Source organism: Schistocerca nitens, chromosome 4 (genome assembly GCF_023898315.1).
Source record: "Schistocerca nitens isolate TAMUIC-IGC-003100 chromosome 4, iqSchNite1.1, whole genome shotgun sequence".
Classification (NCBI taxonomy): domain Eukaryota; kingdom Metazoa; phylum Arthropoda; class Insecta; order Orthoptera; family Acrididae; genus Schistocerca; species Schistocerca nitens.
In genome coordinates, this window is record NC_064617.1 from 321,646,695 (window position 1) to 321,670,573 (window position 23,879).

A 23,879-nucleotide genomic window follows, 5' to 3' on the forward strand; every position below is an offset into this window, starting at 1 on the left:
TCATTAAATTTGATCCATATATATACATCATAGGTAGGAATAATCCTCTGAAGTTTTGGTGTGATTGATCCGTATGAAAAGTAGCAGTGGTTGGTCAAACTTTGGCTCTTAACATAACATGACAAATTTTCTGGCAACTTTAGAGGTTTGTATCTGTGTTTAGGAGTGGCTAAATCCCAAATTTTTGTCATTGTGTGATTCAGCTTAAAAATTTGTCTGTGTGTATTAAAGCACATGACCAAATGTTTGATAGAACTTCTAAAAAAGGCCTCCAAACTTAGGACATTTGCGCCTTTGTATGTGATGCGAAGATGAATAGCCTCTCTTTAAAAGCCCGTAATATTCAACCACTGAAGATACTGAACTGAAATTTGGTATATAGCCATCAAAGACAATCTAGAACCTTCACACCAAATTTTATTAGATTTGGAAATGGTCGAGTGGGGACCCCTGGTCCCCTCGATATGAAGTGACCCAAATGTGATACCACATTGATATAATATCTCATGGGGCATGGAATGTATATCTGATGCCACAGAAGAGGGGGCCAGTCATTGCAACTGACTAAAGCACTGTACCAAACCTGGTCGAAATTATCTCTACTGGTAAGATATCTGAACACGAATAAGTGAAGTCATGCACTATTAGCTGGGGGCCACTTTAGCCTACTGAGTATAGACTGGGAGGTCTACAGCTCCACTGCAGGTAGTACAGACAGTCTCATGAAATGGTTCTGAACAAAGTTTAGACCTTGTAGCTCCAAAGAGGCCAGACCTTTTTGAGAGTGTCCATAAAGAGACAGGCATTGGTGACCATGATACCATCATAGGAGTGTTGATTACTGAAGTTAATAAATGTATCCAAATGGTTAGGAAAGTCTTTATGGTGGGAAGAGCAATAAGGAGTTGTTGGCATCCTTCTTAGACAATGAATGTACATCATTTAGCTCTAATATGATGGGCATAAAGGAATAATGGACAAAGTTCAAGCAGTTTTACATAATACCTTAGCAAACAATCTTACAAAAGCCCACACATGAAGATCATAATACAGACATACACTATGGGATCATCTGGACACCTGGCTGGAAATGACTTACAAGTTCGTGATGCCCTCCATCGGTAATGCTAGTATTCAATATGGTGTTGACCCATCCTTAGCACTCATGACAGATTCGACTCTCGCAGGCATACGTTCAATCAGATGCTGGAAGGTTTCTTGGGGAATGGCAACCCATTCTTCACAGAGTACTGCAATGAGGAGAGGTATCGATGTCAGTCAGTGAGGCCTGGCACGAAGTCGACGTTCCAAAACATCCCAAAGGTGTTCTGTAGGATTCAGGTCAGGACTCTGTGCAGGCCAGTACATTACAGGGATGTTATTCTCGTGTAACCACTTCGCCACAGGCCGTGCATCATGAACAGGCGCTTGATTGTGTTGAAAGATGCAATCGCAATCTCCGAATTGCTCTTCAACAGTGAGAAGCAATAAGTTGCTTAAAACATCAATGTAGACCATTTCTGTGATAGTGTCACGCAAAACAACACAGGGTGCAAGCCCCCTCCATGAAAAACATGACCACACCATAACACCACTGTCTCCAAAGTTTACTACTGGCACTACACAAGCTAGCAGATGACATTCACCGGGCATTCGCCATACAAATACACTGCCATCGGATCGCCACATTGTGTACTGTGATTCGTCACACCACACAACGTTTTTCCACTGTTCAATCGTCCAATGTTTACATTTCTTACACCAAACAGGGTGTCGTTTGGCATTTACCGGTGTGATGCGTGGCTTATGAGCAGCCGCTCGACCATGACATTGAAGTTTTCTTACCTCCCATCTAACTGTCATAATACTTGCAGTGGATCCTGATCCAGTTTGGAATTCCTGTGTGATGGTCTGGATAGATGTATATCTATTACACATTACGACCCTCTTCAACTGTCGGCAGTCTCTCTCAGTCAACAGACGTTGTTGCCTTACGATTTTGTACTGTATGTTTCCCTTCACATTTCCACTTCACTATCACATCTGAAACTGTTGACTTAGGTATGTTTAGGAGTGCGGAAATCTTGCTTACAGATTTATGATACAAGTGACGCCCAGTCATCTGACCATGTTTGAAGTCCGTGAGTTCCGCAGAGAGACCCATTCTGCTCTCGCACAATATCTAATGACTACTGAGGTTGCTGATATGAAGTACCTGGCAGTAGGTGGCAGCACAATGCACCTAATATGAAAAATGTATGTTTTAGGGGGTATCCAGATACTTTTGATCACACAGTGTAGAGTCATGTGACTGTCACAGAGACTCCAACATGGACTACACACACACTGTCAAAAAAAGCTGCACTCAGAAGGACCCAACTGATCATCTGCAAACTGGGTTGCTATGTTGTACACCATCACCTACACTAATTATTTTTGCACAGCCGCATGCTCTGAGAGCATGGCTGGGGCTTTGAGATCATGCCCATCAGTCGATATACGAGGACCCCAAACTAGTTTCATTGAATATGACAACGGGTACTGTCACTAGAGCAGGTTGCCAAGCTAGACTAGTTCGAGAGGGGCCACATCATGGGACTGGGTGGTCCTATCATTGTGTAGTGTGCCACTCTGGTCATACAGACCCACCACCACATGTTGTTGGTAGAAATGGATATAGCAAAGCATGCTTGCATGACCTGGATGTCCAACAGACACCACCAGAAGGGAAAATTGATGGGTTGCCCGCTATGTGCAAGTAGTTCCAACAGTTACCACAGGGGCCATTCAGTGGCTGTTCTGCCTGCTATGCAAAATCCTTTACGTACTAGTACATCCGGTAGGCAGTTGCATGATGCAGGGCTCACCACAAACTGACTATTATGCAACCACACACACTCACAACCCTGCACCCACGCGCAACCCTGCAGTGTCGTATACATTTTGCCTGGTGTTGAGAACAGTGGACACAAGGCCTTGCAGGTTGGTGTAGGGTCCTCTTTAGTGGCAAATCCCTCTTCTGCCTCAGGGGCAACGACCACCAGGTCCGTACCTGGAGACACAGTGGAAAGCACCACGGAGAGTGGTTTGCGATCTCCCATCACACAACCTGCCAGCTTGATGTGATGTAGTAGGGAGCGGTGTCCTATTGTGTCCATTCACTGCTAGTGTTCGTAACAGACTTAATAATAGCTGCACAGTATGTACAGGAATACCTGAAAATCCATGGCTCTACCACATGCAAATGACCATGCCTATGCCCTACTTCAACAAAACAATGCTCATCCTCATACTGTAGCCACTTCTTGAAAGTCTTTGCAGCCAGGGGTACTCTGTTATGGCACCAAATTACCCAATCTCTTCCCGACTGAGAACGTTTTGGGGTGTCGCAAAGTGTGGCATCAGGATTCAACTTCCACCCACTAATCTGTGGGAACTAAGCGCCATGGAATGGAGCTTAAGAGGACTACATCTGATGCCTGTACATGTGGTGACATCTGGATGCTTTTATTAACAAAAATGTGGGGCTGGAGCCATACTAACACGAACATTTCGAGGCTTTGTGGCACATTAAACATTGGTACTTCAATGTTGAAAGTGTTATCATTTCATGTATGTCTATCTGCATGACAACAATGTTGCATGTTGTCCTTTAACAAGATCAATGTAGTACTAGGCGTACCTAGCAGAAACAAGCAAACGAAAGAGCTGAAAACAATTTAATCACTGGGTCCCAACAGAATCCCAATTTGGTTTTATAGAGAGTTCTCTACAGCACTGGCCTCTTACTGAGCATGCATTTATTGTGAATCTCTCACTCAGCACAAAGTCCCATGAGACTGTAAAAAGTGCAGGTGACTGCTGTACATAAGAACAGATCAAAAATTACACACCAATATCCTTATTGATTTGCTGTGGAATTCTTGAACTTATTCTAAGTTCAAATATAATAAATTCCCTTTAGACAGAAAAACTTCTGTCCACAAATCAGATTGGGTTTAGAAGACATCGCTCATGCAAAAAGGTTTCAGTTTTTTTCGTGACATTCTGTAAACCATAGATGGAGAGCAAAATGCAGATTCCATATTCCAAGACATGGAACCCAGAACACTGCCTTGGGTGGTGAGACAAGGGTATCACCAGCAGTGCCACAGCAGAGTGTGAGGGACCCACTCATGTTCTCTAAATAGAAAAATTACCTGATGAGTAGTGCGAGAACCAGTCTGTAACTGTTAGCCTATGGCACTGTAGTATACAGAGAGAGCATAATTGATAAGTGACTGTAGAATCATACAGGATGACTTAAGGCAGAATTTCTTTTTCATGTGATGAATGGCAGCTAGCTCTAAATGTGGAAAAATTTTAAATTAACGCAGATGAGTAGGAAAAACGATCCTGTAATGATCAAATACAGTATTAGTGGTGTGGTGCTTGACGCAATCACATTGATTAAATATCTAGGCATAACACTACAAAGTGACTTGAAATGGAATGAGCACATAAGGATGATAGTAGGGAAGGCAAATGATTGACTTTGGTTTATTGGCACAATTTTAGGAAAGTGTAACTCACCTAAAAAGGAGACCACTTATAGAACACTTGTGTTATCCACGTGCTCCAGTGCTTGGGAGATCCCACAAGGTTGGATCAGAGTAACCAAAGAAATTCAGAGGTGTGCTGCTACATTTGTTACCAGCTGGTTCAATCAACGTGGAAATGCTTCCTGAATTCAAACAAGAATCCCTTAAAGGAATACAATGTTCTTTTCATCAAAAACTACTGAGAGACTTGGAGAAATGCACGATACATATCATGCTGTCTTGCAATACAATTTATTTACTGCTGGTTTTGATTATAGACAGCACTCCTGACTTTCTGCTTGGTTAAGCCTGGATTACAGCGATAAATTAAATCATCTTACTTTTTAAGTCGGCACTGGTGTATGACATGTGAAGTTGGTACAATAGATATTTTTTCACTGTGAAGATGGTCCACAGTTAAAACCAGTAGTTGGGTTGGGATGATTTGGGGAGGAGACCAAACTGCAAGGTCATCGATCTCATCAGATTAGATAAGGATGGGGAAGGAAGTCGGCCCTGCCCTTTCAGAGGAACCATCCCGGCATTTGCCTGAAGTGATTTAGGGAACTCACGGAAAACCTAAATCAGGATGGCCGGACACGGGATTGAACCGTCGTCCTCCCGAATGAGAGTAATAAATGTACTGTACGACAGGTGTGTGTGTGTGTGTGTGTGTGTGTGTGTGTGTGTTTTCCATGCATTTTTCCAAGTATATCGATAACAGTTGCCTTAAAAAAATTTTGAACTATCGAGGAAAGTTAAGAGACCCCGCATTTGCAGCTGACTACAGAATGATTCTACTGTTGCCTACATAAAAAAGGAGTGTGAAGAGAAAATAAGGCTACTATGGAGATAAATAGACAGGGTCTTTCCATGTCAAGTCACCCAGGCCTTGACACCAACCATGTCAGATTTTGATGAAACTTTTTACAATTACTTCTTTTATCATCCTGAGAGCACTTGTCAATTTTTTTTGCTCTATCTCTTATAAGTTTTTTTTATATAAATTTTTAAAGTTTTTAGATTTGGCGTTGTTTCAGCAGTCGGAAATCATAACTTAAACGTGTCCTCACAACTAAAAAAATTTGTATATTAAAGAATACTCAAGATATCAGTATGAAATTTTGGAATAAGTTTGTGTATTATATATAAATGTCAATTTTTTTTTTTTTTTGCTAACAGATGTTTAGTTTTACAAAAACTGCAATATCTAGAGTGACTAGCTCAAATTTGTTTTAAAATACTCTTAACTGTATAGGCTATTAGATAAAAGAAAAATTATGTTGGCTTTTTAACCTGTTTAATAGTTATCTAATTTTTAAAATAATATTAATTATATTTTAAAAATAAAAAGTACCAAGTGACTTAGACACCGAAAATAAGTTTTTGTGTTCTTGGAGTAACAATGTACGCTTGGATTTTGTTTTGTTACTCCTGTGTTTTGAAGTAAAAAATTATTACAGTGTTAAATAGTGCTTGGATAGTATTTTATTAAGTTTATTTGAACTTTAGTATTTTATTAAGTTTATTTGAACTTTCAGTAAGTACTGTTACTTAGTTTACAGAGATTCTTTTCCAATATCCTATAAAAGTAACCAGAACAGTAATCAGACCAAAAGTGAAATCAGTATGTCAGATACTCAAACCTGTAGCGTAGGGTTATTTAAAAAATCTGTTTCCAAACAACCTACACACCTTCAAAAAAGTTACAACCGGTATCTGAATTGATTGAGGAAGAAAAAGATTTGATCCACTTACGATCTGGAATTAATCTGTGTGAATTTAAGAATATATGTTCACACCACAGTTACTACTTTTTAAATGTTTTTGAAAAGTATCAAACAACATGTGTAGAGCCACTAAAAAAACACAAAAAGCCCATCAAAAAATCTTTGAGACGTGTAGGCTTGGATCTTTCTAAACAATTACTGACAAAAAATATTAGCATAAAACCTGGACAAAAGCTTTGCTCAACATGCCGTAACTTTTGTGAGGAAAAATTAAGAGTTGAAGTCAATGAAAGTGAAATAGATGATGAAGTCATGGTTGAATTAGAATCATTGGAATCCAGAAATGAATCCCTCATACAAACAAACACTGCTCTTGATAATTTAGGTTTAACACCGATAAAGCTTCATGGCTTGTCAGAACAAAGTAAAGGGTCTTATTTTAAAAGGAAGGTTAGCAGTATTGAAAAGACTGCAAAAAAGGCGGTTTCAAAAGCATTAAAATATGATGCACCAAGTTCTGATGATGACGAAGAAGATACAAGTGTGGTTGAGAAAGCAAAGGATTTTGATGTAATGATTTCTCTTATGAAAGAGAAGATTTCATCTGTTGGGAGGTCTAGAAAAACCAGATTCTGACCTTGGCTCCAGATTCTTGGAGTCGAAATAAAGTGATGAAAGAATTTAATGTAAGTGAGTACATGGTGCGACTAGCTAGAAAGCTAAAATCTGAAATGGGTATTTTGGAAACTCCTGGTCCAGTGCTACCTGGAACAAAAGACAAAGTAAGTGTTCAAAAAAATGTGTACATGCAAAAAAGACTCATTTTGTGTAACTTGAGAGAACACTATTATTCTTTCAAATGGGAGAATCCCGAGGTAGAAGTAGGATTTTCAAAACTTTGCTTCTTGAGACCTAAATGGTGTATCCTTGCTGGTGCTGCAGGCAAACACACTGTATGTGTATGCAGTATCCACCAGAATGTTAAACTATTACTGGATGCTGTGAAAATTGAAGAATCTTATAAAGAACTAATTAAAATGCTTGTGTGCAACACGGAAAACCAAAACAGCATGCTACATCATTGCGACAGCTGTCCTGCAAATACTGCACTAACTGAGTACTTAACTGACAAACTAAGTGAAGATTATGATTTAGAAGAAGAAATTGTAATCAGTCAGTGGGTTAACACAGACAGGGCAGAAATGATCAAACAGTCTATCAGTGTTGAAGACTACATTTCTTTATTGGTTAGGTCATTGGAAAAGCTCACCCCACACTCGTTTATAGCAAAATCCCAATCAGCAGCTTTTAAAAGATTGAAAGAAGACCCACCGCCCAAAACAGCAATTATTGTGATGGATTTCAGTGAAAATTATTCCTTTGTTATACAAAATGAGATCCAAAGTTACCACTGGAATAGAGGTGGTTGCACTCTACACCCAGTTGGAGTTTTTCTAAGAAATGAGGAAAACAATGTTTTTGTTTCCAACCACTGTTTTATTAGTGATGACCAAGAACATGACACTGGTTTTGTTAACTTTGTACAAAAAGAAATTGTAAAGTGGCTGTCATTACATCATACTGACATTGACTCAGTTCACTACTTTACAGATGGTTGTGCTGGGCAGTACAAAAATAGAAACAGTTTTAAAAATTTGACTGAACACTTGAGAGACTTTAATTTGAAGGCCCAACACTCTTTTTTTGCAACAAGTCATGGGAAGTCAATTTGTGATGGCCTAGGAGGAACTATTAAAAGAATTTTAAGGAAAGCCAGTCTACAGCTTTCAGACGAAGAACAAATAATGACAGCAATCAATGTGTACAAGTTTTGTGAAAAAAATACTGAAAACATTCATTTTCACTTTATTGACAAAAAAGAAGCTGATTTGCTACGGTTAAAACTAGAAAAACGTTTTTCAGCAACCCGAACCATTCCTGGAACAAGAAGTTTTCATAACTTCAAACCACTTCCAACAAACAACCTTGAAATTAGAAGGACTACAGATAGTGTAAAACCCTCCTTAGTCTTTTCTTTCCATTCTTATTCTGATTGGGTTCGTGTTAAACCATCCATAAATAGCTATGTGGCTGCAAATTATGATGGTAACTGGTACTTTGGACTGGTAAAAACAATATTCTATGATGAAGAAGATGCAGAAATTCTATTTCTACATCCTTCAGGACCAGCTGCATCATTTTATTGGCCTGAAATAGAAGATTCTTGAATAGTGCCTTTGGAGCACATAGTCTGTGTAATAGACGCACCTCAATCAAGCGGCACTGGAAGAATGTATTACTTCAAAAAAGACTGTAACAAAAGAACTGAAAGCTCTTGGATGAAGTGAAAAAACAGTTTGAATCAGCATTAATGTTTATTAAAAAGACAAAATTACTCAAAAAATTCAATGTTTCAAGCAATCCGTTGGGTTATGCATAAGTGTCGTAAGTACAATATCTTTGCACATAATTCTAATGTAATCTACTATAATTAATAAACATGTTAAAAAGCCATCATTATTTTTGTTTTATCAAGTAGCCTATATGTTTAAGAGTACATTAAAACAAATTTGAGCATTCTATCAGGTCTGAGACTCTAGATATTGCAATTCTTATAAAACAAAACATCCGTAAAAAAAAAAAAATACATATATATATTTTTTTCATAGAAAATATTAATATATTTTAATAGTATCATTTTTATCTTCAAATATGTATAATAATAAACTTGCTGCAAAAATTCATGATTTATCTAAAAGAGTTTTTAAGATAAGCAATTTTAAAGTTTTGAATACAAATTAAATTTACCATTTCCGAAGGTTCAGAAAATGCAAAACATAAAAAATTTTAAAAATTTATAAAAAAAACTATGAGAGATACAGCAAAAAAAATTGCAGGTGTTGTCAGAATGGTATTAGAACCATTTGAGCCAAATTTCATGAAAATCTAAGGAGGTGGGTGTAAAATTTATTTTTTATTGGGTGATTTGATATGGAATGACCCACAGCCATTTTTCCTTTGCTCCATTTGCGAGTGGAACAGGAAAGGGAATTAGCAGCCATGCGGTGGCTTGTGGATTATGTATGTAGTTGTAGATAGACAAAGGATGTCACAGTGTGGAGGATATCCTAGCCTCAAGGACTGACCATTGGATGACACCACTAGCAACATGGAAACATTACTAAAACAAAAACTGAGAAATAACGCGACCTCCATGGAAATATGGGAATTAAGTGGAACTGTTCGTTCTGCCTTCAAATACATAAAACAAACCTGAAAATACAATGACACAGTGAAAAACAAAGATTTTAAATCAGAGAGATAAATGTAACCATGAAATGCAGCAAAAAAAAAAATTTTATGACACATACACGGTCTTCAACAACTTACAGCCATACTTCCCCCTGCCCCTTAAGTCTCAAGCCACACTACAGATCAGTCTGTGACAAAGTACTAGATTTAGAACAATAGCTTTTAGTTATCAGACATTTGGAGGATACCATCTGCGCAACTCTTCAGATGCCATTAGCTCGAACTCTTCACTGAAATAAACCCACCTGCCCAGAAAAAATCCACAACATGAACTTAATTTCTCAAAGCTGGTCCATTATGCCATGGAAGAAATTCATGTTTCAGGAAGTAGCCAACATTTAGAGGAAACGGCAGTAAAACTTTTGGCAAGGCAGAGAAAGACGTATTTTTCGATGCCAGTAGATGCAGTAAACACACAGAAGTGCTTACGTAGGACTACTTACTGAGCAATTACAATGAAAGGTATCAAAATTTTGTGAATTACATCCCCAATGATGTGACTATGTGCAGCAGGTTAACACTACATTTTAACATGTTGTTGTTGTTGTGGTCTTCAATCCTGAGACTGGTTACATTTTAACGTATGCCCATAACAAATCTGTACAATAATTGAAATGACACAAAATGGATTTATATAGCTACATATTTTGATGAAGAGTTCAAAACACTCTATTTCAGTGGTTACCAATTATGAAAACAGATGTTATGTTCAAAACACATAGAGTCAAAGACGAGCAAAATTTGTATACGGTAATTTTTGAAGTTGATCATGATTTACTTAGTTTCTGACAGAAAAACATACAATGATCTCACAGTCAGTCACATTTCCAGTTCCTTTTACTCATTGTCTGTAGGCTACTTTGTTAAAATACTGGCAACATCTGTCAAAACAAAATCATAAAATCCGTCCAACGAGAAACAGGGCCATGTACAATGGTTTCCGATATTCATTTGGGCCTATTTTATTTTTGATCTGAGAGATACTTCTGAAAATGAATCCAGCACTTACTAGAAATTACACATGACAGCTGATGAAAGTTCATGCACGTACCAATTTCTTACAAACTGAAGATGGCCAAACATCTCAACATTTTCGAAAGTTGGTCATTTGACGTCTGTATACGAAAAACCAACAGGGACAGATGTTGGGGAGAAAGGGAGTGGGGAACTGAGCTTCTCTTTTTAAAAGGTCGTATTAATAAATAATTTCTTACCTCCTGTCGCCATAGGCTGGTAATACCAGGCGAAATGTAACGCAATTTAGAAGTCGCAAGAAAGACTTAAGTCTTTAGTGCATGTAACCCTCGGGATTCGTAGTTTCATTACGCTAAAGTGAAACGTCACATGGATTATTTATTCACGTACGAGCTTCCCACTGAAAACTTCTCTCTTCGCGCACATCGAAGTTAGTCTCATTACTGTATGTTACAATTTAAGTATTTTGAAACATAAAAATTACAACTGGCTTCCCCTTGCGAGGTAAAAAACTGCTTTCCTTCAATGTGCTTCTATGTTCCAAGCCATTTTACACGGCACTTAAAATTTTCGGCGTTCCTTACTACACAGACCAACTGGTGTGGCGGGATGATACTCAAAAACAAGGTAAGCACTACCAAATTACTTACCCCACTTTTGTCGCACTGGTTTTTCTATGATGCATCGCATCTGCACAAGTCTGACGGCATAAATATGAGCAAACTGCTTCGAGAAATCTTTCGCCTTATAGGTAAATCTGTCAGATAAATTTTTGTAATCGCATTCCTTGCGAGAATAAACATCTTCAATACGGTCATTACCCTCATGGGGTGCAGACAACAGTTTCCCCACATCATCTAAATTCTTTGATTGCTCAATGATCATCCTAACAATTACAATACTCCACTCACACTCTCACAGCAACAACAAATCAACAATCATCTCTCGGCGCCAAACTCAAACTTACGGAGTTTAGACGTATATGAGAAGATATTACACTCTACTGTAAGCAAAGATCATTCACAACGTCAGCTTATGAGCTTACCAGAGAACTATGCAGGGTCCTTCACACGCTGTGAAAACTTTCATATTAATACTAGTATTTTTCTCTGATCTACTGTCTATTACATCAGTCATAAAAGTGAACCCTACGGTCGCTGCAGACGTAGCTATGCGGTGTTGACCTCCGAGTCGTTCTCAGTGACGAAAGTATATTAATGAGCGAATCAAATATTTTTAAAGATATTCTTGATCAGATTTTCATGGTAAACCACTAAGAACTGAAACAATAGGAAAACTGCTGCCCAAACATATCAGAAAATCTTCATTTATTTGGTATCGGAAATAGATACATAAAAACACATCCTACTATATTAACTCAGCAATTAATTTTCCAAGAGGGGTAGATAATTCTTTTAATTAAGTTTATTGGCTTTGTAAGGGGTGGACAAAGATAGCAGGACCCGAATTGATAATGATTTCTTTGATGAAGCTCAAAGCAAAAAAATAATTGTGTACTCAGCAACAAATGCAATCCGCTTGTCATACACAGTTAGTTACAGTGTAGATACCCCTTAGAGGAAATCAGTTAGAATAATTAATAACTCCAGGATAAACGTTGATAAGAATAGTTTAGAATAGATGATCTGGGATGAAATTAATAAGGAACCAAATACTGATGTAAAATTTAGTCAATTGCTTTCTGCATACACCAATAGGAAAGGACATTAAATGGCCATGTAAGAATCCAGGATCACTACAGGGATTGAAGTATCTCGTGAACGCTAAATACAATTGTATTTCCTGGAGAGATCAAGCAAAGAACACACAGCAGGTGCGCAGCAACTCAAATAAAATTCAGTCATATAGATCTCTCACATACTTCTCCTTAAGTAAATAAAATTATATACATTCTCAAAAACGGAAGTTCATATGGATTTGATAGTGTTTTCAACAGACTGCTAAAGACCTTTTTCCCAGTAATATGTAATGCATCACAAACTCAGATCAGAGAGGTCGAAATATACCATTGTTAAATCCATATATGAGAAAGGAAATACAAGAGATGTCATTAACTACTCAACCATTTTATAACTGATATCATTTTCCAAAACTTCTGAGAAGGTGGTGTCTTCTAGGATAGTATCCTGTGCTCAGTAACTCACAGTTCTGGTTTCAGAGTATTTGGTCAACTGAAAATGCATTTTCACGTCCACCCACCAAATCTAACAAGCGTTAAATAATAAAATAGCACCGGTTCATATTTTCTGTGTCCCATCTAAGACATCTGACATGGTGAATCACAATACTCTTCTGGATAAACTGAGGTTTTATAGCATTAATGATATAGACAACCATAATTAATGTCACATCTACCCACAAATGCAGGAAAGTGTATTTGATAATTCGGCCAATATAAGCGAGAGAGATTGTTTTCTGATTCAGCCTTAGATCTATAATTGTTTATCCCACAAGAAAACTACCTTCTGTCTAATACACAAGCAGAGTCAGCTCTTTTTGCAGATGGAAATGGAAATTCTGTGTAGCTAGGGCCTCCTGCCAGGTAGACCGGTCGCCTAGTGCAAGTCTTTCGAGTTGACGCCACTTCAGCGACTTGAGTGTCCATGGGGATGAAATGATGATGATAAGGACAACACAACACCCAGTCCCTGAGTGGAGAAAATCTCCTACCCAGCCGGGAATCGCTCCTGGGCCATTAGGTATGACTTTCTGTCGCACTGATCACTGAGCTACCAGGGCGGACTTTTTTGCAAATGACACTGATATCATAATCAACCAAAACATACACACGGCAACGGAAGAAATGGTAAATAGTGTTCTTAAAAATATAACTGAGTGGTTTTCTGTGAATGGTCTTTCTATAAATGGTTCCACTATGAATTTCAAAAGTCGTAACATATTCAGTTCTGTACATGTAGATGTACTACATCAATGATAAGTGTAACACATGGCAAGAAAATAATAACTTCACAAAGAAAAAAAAATTGTAAAGTGTTAGTATGTAGCAGTATTTACATGAGTGTAAAATGACTTGTTCCACAACATTACCATTACATTGGCAAAGCAGCCATGGAACATGAAACTAATTAAGTAACTAACATAAAACAATTTTTAGAGGTCCATATTGATGAAAATTTAAACTGGAAAAAACACACTTTGTAACTCATTGCACTACTTAGTTCTTTCACATTTCCTCTTCTAAATGTTGAATACATTGGGGACAGATAAATAAGTAAATGGATATCTTTTGCATACTGTCATTCAATGGTTTAATTCATACTTAACTGGAAGAATGCAGAAAGTTGAAATAAGTGGTTCATGTAATGTTAAAACAACAGCTGATTCCTCAAACTGGGGGGCTATCAAGTACGGGGTCCCACAGGGTTCAGTCTTAGGTCCTTTACTGTTCTTGATATACATCAATGACTTACCATTCCACATTGATGAAGATGCAAAGTTAGTTCTTTTTGCTGATGATACAAGTATAGTAATAACATCCAAAAACCAAGAACTAAGTAATGTAATTGTAAATGATGTTTTTCACAAAATTATTCAGTGGTTCTCAGCAAACGGACTCTCTTTAAATTTTGATAAAACACAGTATATACAGTTCCATACAGTAAATGGCACAACTCCAGTAATAAATATAGACTTTGAACAGAAGTCTGTAGCTAAGGTAGAATTTTCAAAATTTTTAGGTGTGTCCATTGATGAGAGGTTAAACTGGAAGCAACACATTGATGGTCTGCTGAAACGTCAGAGTTCAGCTACGTATGCTATTAGGGTTATTGCAAATTTTGGTGATAAGAATCTCAGTAAATTAGCTTACTATGCCTACTTTCATTCACTGCTTTTGTATGGCATCATATTCTGGGGTAATTCATCGTTGAGTAGAAAAGTATTCATTGCTCAAAAACGTGTAATCAGAATAATTGCTGGAGCCCACTCACGATCATCCTGCAGACATCTATTTAAGGATCTAGGGATCCTCACAGTAACCTCACAGTATATACAGGGTGTTTCAAAAATGACCGGTATATTTGAAACGGCAATAAAAACTAAACGAGCAGCGATAGAAATACACCGTTTGTTGCAATATGCTTGGGACAACAGTACATTTTCAGGCGGACAAACTTTCGAAATTACAGTAGTTACAATTTTCAACAACAGATGGCGCTGCAAGTGATGTGAAAGATATAGAAGACAACGCAGTCTGTGGGTGCGCCATTCTGTACGTCGTCTTTCTGCTGTAAGCGTGTGCTGTTCACAACGTGCAAGTGTGCTGTGGACAACATGGTTTATTCCTTAGAACAGAGGATTTTTCTGGTGTTGGAATTCCACCGCTTAGAACACAGTGTTGTTGCATCAAGACGAAGTTTTCAACGGAGGTTTAATGTAACCAAAGGACCGAAAAGCGATACAATAAAGGATCTGTTTGAAACATTTCAACAGACTGGGAACGTGACGGATGAACGTGCTGGAAAGGTAGGGCGACCGCGTACGGCAACCACAGAGGGCAACGCGCAGCTAGTGCAGCAGGTGATCCAACAGCGGCCTCAGGTTTCCGTTCGCCGTGTTGCAGCTGCGGTCCAAATGACGCCAACGTCCACGTATCGTCTCATGCGCCAGAGTTTACACCTCTATCCATACAAAATTCAAACGCGGCAACCCCTCAGCGCCGCTACCATTGCTGCACGAGAGACATTCGCTAACGATATAGTGCACAGGATTGATGACGGCGATATGCATGTGGGCAGCATTTGGTTTACTGACGAAGCTTATTTTTACCTGGACGGCTTCGTCAATAAACAGAACTGGCGCATATGGGGAACCGAAAAGCCCCATGTTGCAGTCCCATCGTCCCTGCATCCTCAAAAAGTACTGGTCTGGGCCGCCATTTCATCCAAAGGAATCATTGGCCCATTTTTCAGATCCGAAACGATTACTGTATCACGCTATCTGGACATTCTTCGTGAATTTGTGGCGGTACAAACTGCCTTAGACGACACTGCGAACACCTCGTGGTTTATGCAAGATGGTGCCCGGCCACATCGCACGGCCGACGTCTTTAATTTCCTGAATGAATATTTCGATGATCGTGTGATTGCTTTGGGCTATCTGAAACATACAGGAGGCGGCGTGGATTGGCCTCCCTATTCGCCAGACATGAACCCCTGTGACTTCTTTCTGTGGGGACACTTGAAAGACCAGGTGTACCGCCAGAATCCAGAAACAATTGAACAGCTGAAGCAGTACATCTCATCTGCATGTGAAGCCATTCCGCCAGACACGTTGTCAAAGGTTTCGGGTAATTTCATTCAGAGACTGCGCCATATTATTGCTACGCATGGTGGATATGTGGAAAATATCGTACTATAGAGTTTCCCAGACCGCAGCGCCATCTGTTGTTGAAAATTGTAACTACTGTAATTTCGAAAGTTTGTCTGCCTGAAAATGTACTGTTGTCCCAAGCATATTGCAACAAACGGTGTATTTCTATCGCTGCTCGTTTAGTTTTTATAGCCGTTTCAAATATACCGGTCATTTTTGAAACACCCTGTATATTCACTTATGAAATTTGTTGTTAATAATCCAGCCCAGTTCAGAAGTAATAGCAGTGTGCATAGCTATAACACCAGGAGAAAGGATGATCTTCACTATGCAGGGTTAAATCTGACTTTGGCACAGAAAGGGGTAAATTATGCTGCCACAAAAGTCTTTGGTCACCTACCAAACAGCATCAAAAGCCTGACAGATAGCCAACTAACATTTAAAAATAAGTTAAAAGAATTTCTAGATGACAGCTCCTTCTACTCATTGGCTGAATTTTTAGATATAAATTAAGGGGGGCAAAAAAAAACTTAAACATTAGTGTGATGCAATATTTTGTGTAATGTAATATCTTGTACAGACATCTTTTATTAACCGACACGTTCCACATCATTACGAAGTGTCGTATTCATGATCTATGGAACAAGTATTAATCTAATCTAATCTAATCAACAATGTTATATGGAATAACGTCCTGGGGTGACTCATCTCTACAAAAAGAAAGTCTTCATATAGTGAAGATCTTGAGTCGCAGATAGGCACAACAAAAAGACTATCAGAAAATGAGCTTTCAGCCAATCAGCTGGCTGCTGAAGCCAGAGACTGCAGTCATGTGTGTGTGAGTTGCATTTGTGTGTTATTGTGAGAGTGTGTGCGTGCGTGTGTGTGTGTGTGTGTGTGTGTGTGTGTGTGTGTGTGTGTGTGTGTGTGTGTTCTATTTGCCGAAATCTCGTCTACTGAAAGTATGCTGTGCCTATCTGCGACTAGTATCTCAACTATATGGTGAGTGGCAATTATCCTTTTATAATATTGTTCCATTCCAACTTGGATCTTTCATTGTTGAGTAAAGAAAGTCTTCATTGTTCAAAAACTTGCTGATACAATAAATATGGTGCTCACCCACGATAAACCTGTAGACATGTGTGTAAGGAGTTATGCAATTTTATTACTGCTTCACTGCACATTTATTCCCTTGTAAAGGTGTTGTAAATAATACACTTCAGATGAAAAGGAGCAATGATATACATAATTACAATGTCAGAAGAAAAAATGACATTCCTTACTGCATATTAGAGTTGTCTCTAGCACAAAAACTGGTACACAATGCTGCCACCAATGTTCTTGGTCACTTACCAAATCATATAAAATGTCTGACAGACAGCAAAGTTAAATTAGATAGCAAACTAAAAAGTATCTCCATGACGACTCTTTCGATTTTGCAGAATAATTTCTATTTTTGTAATGTATAAAAAGTGATGGGTACTAACAAAGATCTGTATTTTTTTTAAGAAAACCTTTCTAATTGATTAGCATGTAACTATTTTCACATTTCAATGTGTACTGTGAATGTAAAACGACTTGTTTCACAAACTTATGATTAATATTACAAATAATCCGTGGAACATGAAAATAATTAAGTAGCTAACACCAAACAATGTTTATAAGGCAGTACACAAAACCTCTTTTACATTATCCAGTGTATTTTTTCCAAGCAACAAAAAAACTGTTTATTTCCCCTTCAATAGATCTCTCTAATTCACTGCTAAAGAAAGATATCAAATTAAAATTGCTTCATCAGTTTATGCTCTTATTCATGCACAGTGCAAGATATTTCTCAGCACAAATATAGTTAAATCTAAATAGTTGTCTGCTTTCAGATACTTTCCTTCCTCTTGTAAGAATACTCGCAAAAGAAATAAACAAGTGGTCACGGAACTTTCCAGTGTGTCTTGAAAGCAGCGCAAATTAATATAATAAAGACTAACAAACGCAAAATCACGAAATCCATTTTCACAAAATGAGTGAACAGGCGCAGACAGATTCCTTCTCCAGAAACCTTGATGTTAACGTCCCAACCCATTCTCTTTCGCTTATAGCCAGTGCCAATGTCATTATTTGAAATGCAGTCTCCATTTGAAACTTATATACAATTAATATAGTATGTAAGAAAAACACTATCTTATTAATGCAATTAGTAACTGATACACAATTCTATCAGCATGTTTGTAGAGTAGCCCAGTCAAGTGGTGGTTAATCCATAGTAAAATTGCGGAAGTTTCTTCTTCAATAGTTTTATAAGTCTTTTGGGTTGCTGAATCTGAATTTCAAGTTTGCTGCCTTTTAGGATGTCAGCTTCACAACGGAAAACCCAAAAAAACCGAAATGTTTGTACTTTTTTCTGCTATATCTCGAAAACTGTTCGTTTTCCGAAGACACTCACTCAATGTAAAATTAGAGTACACAAAATGTCCTACGAAAAGCACTCCTTGGATTTTATTTTCTCACAAGTGGCATCAGCACTAGAGTGTGCTGATAAGCAGCAATATTTTGGCTCTTTTAGGGAAATGTGAAGAAACCACCCCCTACAACTCAAAAAATACTGGTATACCTGTATATGCTACCAACAAGATCCCTACACCAAGTGAAAGCACATTTAATTTACTACAAGAGACATCTGTAATACTCAATTTTCTCATAAAGGAGGAGGGAGCAAAGCGAAAATCACGAAAAAAAGAGTTATCAGCGCTATATTTTGGTTGAATTGCTGTAAAAAATGTTTTTTGAATTGATTGATGGGAAAGTTTATTTGATGAAAACATTAACAAATTGTGCTTACAACATATATACATGATGCTGAACGGAAAGGTGAATATGAACTCTGTATATAGTAATGTACAAATATTATGAAATCAGTGAATTTAAAGCCTATGATAGGGCCATCACTTGAAGAGGATTCTCCATCTGGAACAATAAGGGGTTATTTATTGACAGAATAGAGACATAAAGGATGGAACTATATGTTTAACAAGAAGTACCTATACTGACGCCATGTACTCACTATTTTTACTCCATTTGGATGTTGGTGGCCCAGACAATTTTTGTTGGACACTAGATAGTCCATATGAGTGGCTTTGGGCAATGGATGATCGAGGCAAAGCGTCAGGGGCTGTGGAAGGTTACGTCGTGACAACCAAACTTTACAATTCTTTTCCCTGAATTTATTAATGTTAATATGTGGAAACAGACACTGTAAAGTTAGCGAACTAAAAGCTTAAAACTTTAGGGATATCTGAACTGTATCAGGGATAAATGTAAACTTTAAATGGACAAATATCATAACATAGATTATATAAACTACTATGCAAGGGACCTCGATCTCACTTTTTGATCTCATTGTCTGTTTCTTTTCCTCATGTGCTTTGTTAGCTCTCTCGATTCTGAATTATGCTAGCTTCCATCTTATGTTAATTTAGCTGGCAGTTCAGCACAATTGTTATCTGAAGAATAAATATTTGGTCAGATTCCAGGAATAATTAACTGTATAGGAATCGTATCAAAGTATGATATTCATAGACATCTTTGTTTTCCTGTTATAACTATTAGTTAGTGGCTGTGGTGACCAAATGTAAGTTGTATGTGTCAGTTACTTTGAAAATATATTGTTAAATTCATTTTTTTCATTTAGTATAGAACTGATTTCCTAACAAGATTAGAAATTGTAGAATAATTAAATATGGGAGGTTTTCTTTTGGTCTGCATAATTTTCAAGACCTTTTTCATGTACAACCTTTCTCCACATTACTACCACAGTTTCGTGAAGAACAGTGCTGCTCGCGTATGCTCACAGTGACATTGCCAATCTGTCCTATGTTTGCAAGATAGAGCTAAAGTTTTCTGAGCCCAAAAATTTGCAGTACCAATTATTTGTGGTGTGAATTCAAGAATGTTCTGCATGGGTGCAATACTTACTACTGCTTCCCAATGTATTTATTCCTTACTGAAATTTATCATTAAAAATATATCTTTTTTTTTTCAAACCAACAACTCAGTTTATGGAATCAATACCAAAAATAAGAATAACTATCAAGAAGATTTAAAATCACTTAGTTTGGTTCTGAAATGTGTCCACTATACAGCAATACACATTTTCAATAACATGACAGCAGCCATAGAAAGCTTAATTAATATTAAAATTCAGTTTGATAAGAGTCTAAAGGATTTATTGGTGGCCAACTCCTTCTACATCATTGACGAATTTCTTTGCAGAACCGACTAATGTGTGTATGTCATTAATAATCTCATGTAATGTGAATATTGCATACATACTTATACACAAATTTTGGACAATAATGTGGTCATTGCAAATAAGTGCTGCAAAACTTTTTTTTTAGCTTTGACAATTCATGGCAACAATAGATTAAGAATTATCATATGCACTGAGTCTATTGATCATTTAATATTTCACAACAAGTTCTGTATTCTTTTAAATGTAAAAATGCTTAAGATTTTTTTTGACCGACTGTGCATCCACAAAGGCAATTTTATTTGGGATCCGTGGAAGGTACATTCAATACCTGTACTTAATTTGTAAATATTTATTGCATATTTTTCTAATATGTTCCATATCCCACAGAATTTGAATCAATTTAATTGAAAAGTATATCTAATCTAAACTAATCTAATATAATCTCACCTCAAGAAACTTCTCACAAGCTGGGGATTTCAATGTGGGAATAGGAGCGAAGCCATTTTTTGTCAATGTCCACTCTCTCTGCTCTGGATCCAAGTTGTTTCTGATCCACTCTTGCACCAGATGGAAAACTCAGAAGGTGTATTGTTAAGCTGCATATTCAGTGGGAGTTCCGGAAGCACTGTCTGCTGGTGCCTTGTAGGCTGATGTTAAGTACTACTTGTATCTCAGCTTGATGAGTAGCGTGGTTGGGTGGTTGCCACAATAAAGGTCAATCAGTATTTTTCACCAGCAGCTGTTATTTCCTTTACATTGGCTAAAGGAGCAGTAAGTTTACTAATGTCTGTTTTGAACTACCGATTTTGGGAGAGAGTCTTGAGAAATTAACATTGCCTTGATTGAATAATGTGGATGTAGAGTCACAACCATTCACTGTGTGGAGGAAAAGCAAGTGGTTGGCAACAGTCTTCTCCACTGCACTTCCCAGATGGTAGAGGAGCCGAGTACCTTTCCCTGGCTTGAGGAAATGTACATTGAGGGAAGTATGGAGACCCATCACTATCACCAGTAGGTAAACATCTACCCCCACAATTGCGACACAACTCTGAGCCAAAGCTAGAGATTCTGCCATTTGCACTAACAGCATGTCTGCATCATCAGACATCTGCTTGGATGCGATTCCATTTTTGTTGCATTTTGTCAGTCCTTGTTTCCACATTTACTATAAAATTTAATTGTGAAATTGTTGGTCCTTTGGTGCTGCTAAATTGTATCTCCATGGACTCTTTTCTGGTCGACCTCCTCAAGTGCTCCATGGACTTGATAGTCATCTGTCTGTCCATTTGGCCATCAAACGTAATTGTTGGACTTATATAATACTTGCTTCATAAGTAATGGGTTTTTGAGTTGCAAATTTGATCAAAGATATGCCCAGTCGACCTAATGAATCACTACAGCAAAACCCCTCATCAGTCACATGTACTGTACTACTTGAATCTTGAGCAGAATGGTGGACTTTAAAAAACAAAGGGTTGGCTTTCAGTACCACAATACCACAGTAAAAACCCCTGTTTCAGGGAGGCTTCTTCAGTTCGTATCTTGCAAATGTAAGGCAGGTTGCCAACGTTGGAATGGACGCAGGTGAGCAGAATTGCACAGAATTGTGGGAGTAATGTGAGGGATCGAGCTTCAACATCTATGACAGGTGTGACATAGAAGACGAAACCAACATGGAAGAGTCTGTTGCACTACCATTTTTCTGGCAGCTAAAGCGACGGAAGATATTCCTGATGTAATATTCCTACTAATCAATTTTTCTCCATCATATTGTTGTTGTGGTCTTCAGTCCAAAGACTACTTTGATGCAGTCTCCTTGCTACCCTATCCTGTGCAAGCCTCTTCATCTCCGAGTAACTGCTGCAGCCTACATCCTTCTGAATCTGCTTACTGTATTCATCTCTTGGTCTGCCTCTACGATTTTTACCCCCCCCCCCCCCCCCACGCTCCCCCCCCCCCAGTACTAAATTGGTGATCCCTTGATACCTCAGAATGTGTCCTACCAACCGATCCCTTCTTTTAGTCAGGTTATACCACAAATTTCTCTTCTCCCCAGTTATGCTCAGTACCTCCTCATTAGTCACATGATCTACCCATCTAATCTTCAGCATTCTTTTGTAGCACCACATCTCAAAAGCTTCTATTCTCTTTTTGTCTGAATTGTTTATCATCCATGTTCCACATCCATACATGGCTACACTCCATAAAAATACTCTTAGAAACGACCTCCTGACACTTAAATCTATACTCGATGGTTCTCTTCTTCAGAAACACTTTCCTTGCCATTGCCAGTCTACATTTTATATCCTCTCTACTTCGATCATCATCAGTTATTTTGCTTCCCAAATAACAAAACTGATCTAGTACATTAATTGTCTCATTTCCTAATCTAATCCCTCAGCATCACCGCATTTAATTCGGCTACTTTCCATTATCCTCGTTTTGCTTTTGTTGATATTCTTTCAAGACAAGAAAAGATATCCTTTCAAGACATTGTCCATTCCGTTCAACTGCTCCTCCAAGTCCTTTGCCGTCTTTGATAGAATTACAATGTCATCAGCAAACCTCAAAGTTTTTTTTTCTTCTCGCTGGACTTTAATTCCTACTCCAAATTTTTCTTTCGTTTCCTTTACTGCTTGCTCAATACAAAGACTGTATAACATCAGGGATAGGCTGCGCCCCTGTATCACTCCCTTCTCGACCATGCTTCATTTTCGTGCGCCTATCAACACTTATAACTGCCATTGGTTTCTGTACAAATTGTAAATAGCCTTTCGTTCCCTGTATTTGTCACCTGTCACCTTCATAATTTGAAAGAGAGTATTCCAGTCAACATAGAGAGTGCTAATATAGTGATGGGAGATTTTAATGCACAGGTAGGCAAAGACAGAAAGGGATTTGAGCAAGTATTGGGATGTTTTGGATATGGAGGCAGAAATGAAGAAGGGGAAAGACTCCTGGATTTGTGCCAGAGGAATGGAATGAAGATAGCAAACAGCTGGTTTATGAAGAGAGAAAGTCATGTTATCACCAGATACAGTTGGGATGGAAGAACGAAGAGTGTAATTGATTATATTCTAGTAGATAGGGAATGGGGAGAGAAAGTAACAAATGTGAAGGTAATTCCAAGTGTGAGTGCAGATGGAGACCATAGATTACTGGTGGGACAATTGAAAATGAATCAGTGTGTGAAAAATAGAAAACAGAAGAAAGTGATGAGGATACGGGATTGGAAATTGAAGGAAAGTGAATGTACTGAGAAGTACAGAGAATTAATAACACAAAAATTTCCAAAAGAAGTTTTCTGCAATGTAGAAAAAGAATGGAGTTTATTCAAAGACACTTTAGTCGAAGCAGCACAAAAAGTATGTGGCAGAACATCTGGAAAGGAAAAAATAAGACAGACAAGTTGGTGGGATGAAACTACAATCCAAGCAGTTAGAAGAAAAAATGGAGCATGGAGAAAATGGTGGAAAACTAAAAATGACGAAGACCATAAAAGATATATAGAGGAAAAGAAGAAGTGCAAAGAAATAGTGGAAACAGCAAAGAAAAAGGCATGGGAAGAGTTTACAAAAAAACTTGAAGAAGATGTGAAGAGAAATAAGAAAATGTTCTATAAAATGATGAAAAATAAAAGGAAGGCTTCTGAAGTACCAGTAAAGGTGGAAGCAGAGGACGGTA

At 37.9% G+C, this 23,879-nt stretch overlaps 1 protein-coding gene across 1 annotated transcript in view; it reads right to left on the minus strand.

The window, feature by feature from the left end:
• LOC126252975 (DNA polymerase delta subunit 2) overlaps positions 1 to 11,565 on the minus strand; it is a 131,729-nt gene extending 120,164 nt beyond the window's left edge. Inside the window, exon 1 of the mRNA XM_049953995.1 lies at positions 11,248 to 11,565. Within this exon, the coding sequence (XP_049809952.1) occupies positions 11,248 to 11,482 (235 nt within the window). The 5' untranslated portion in view covers positions 11,483 to 11,565. The remainder of the gene's footprint in view (positions 1 to 11,247) is intronic.
• Between the last annotated feature and the right edge of the window lie 12,314 nt (positions 11,566 to 23,879).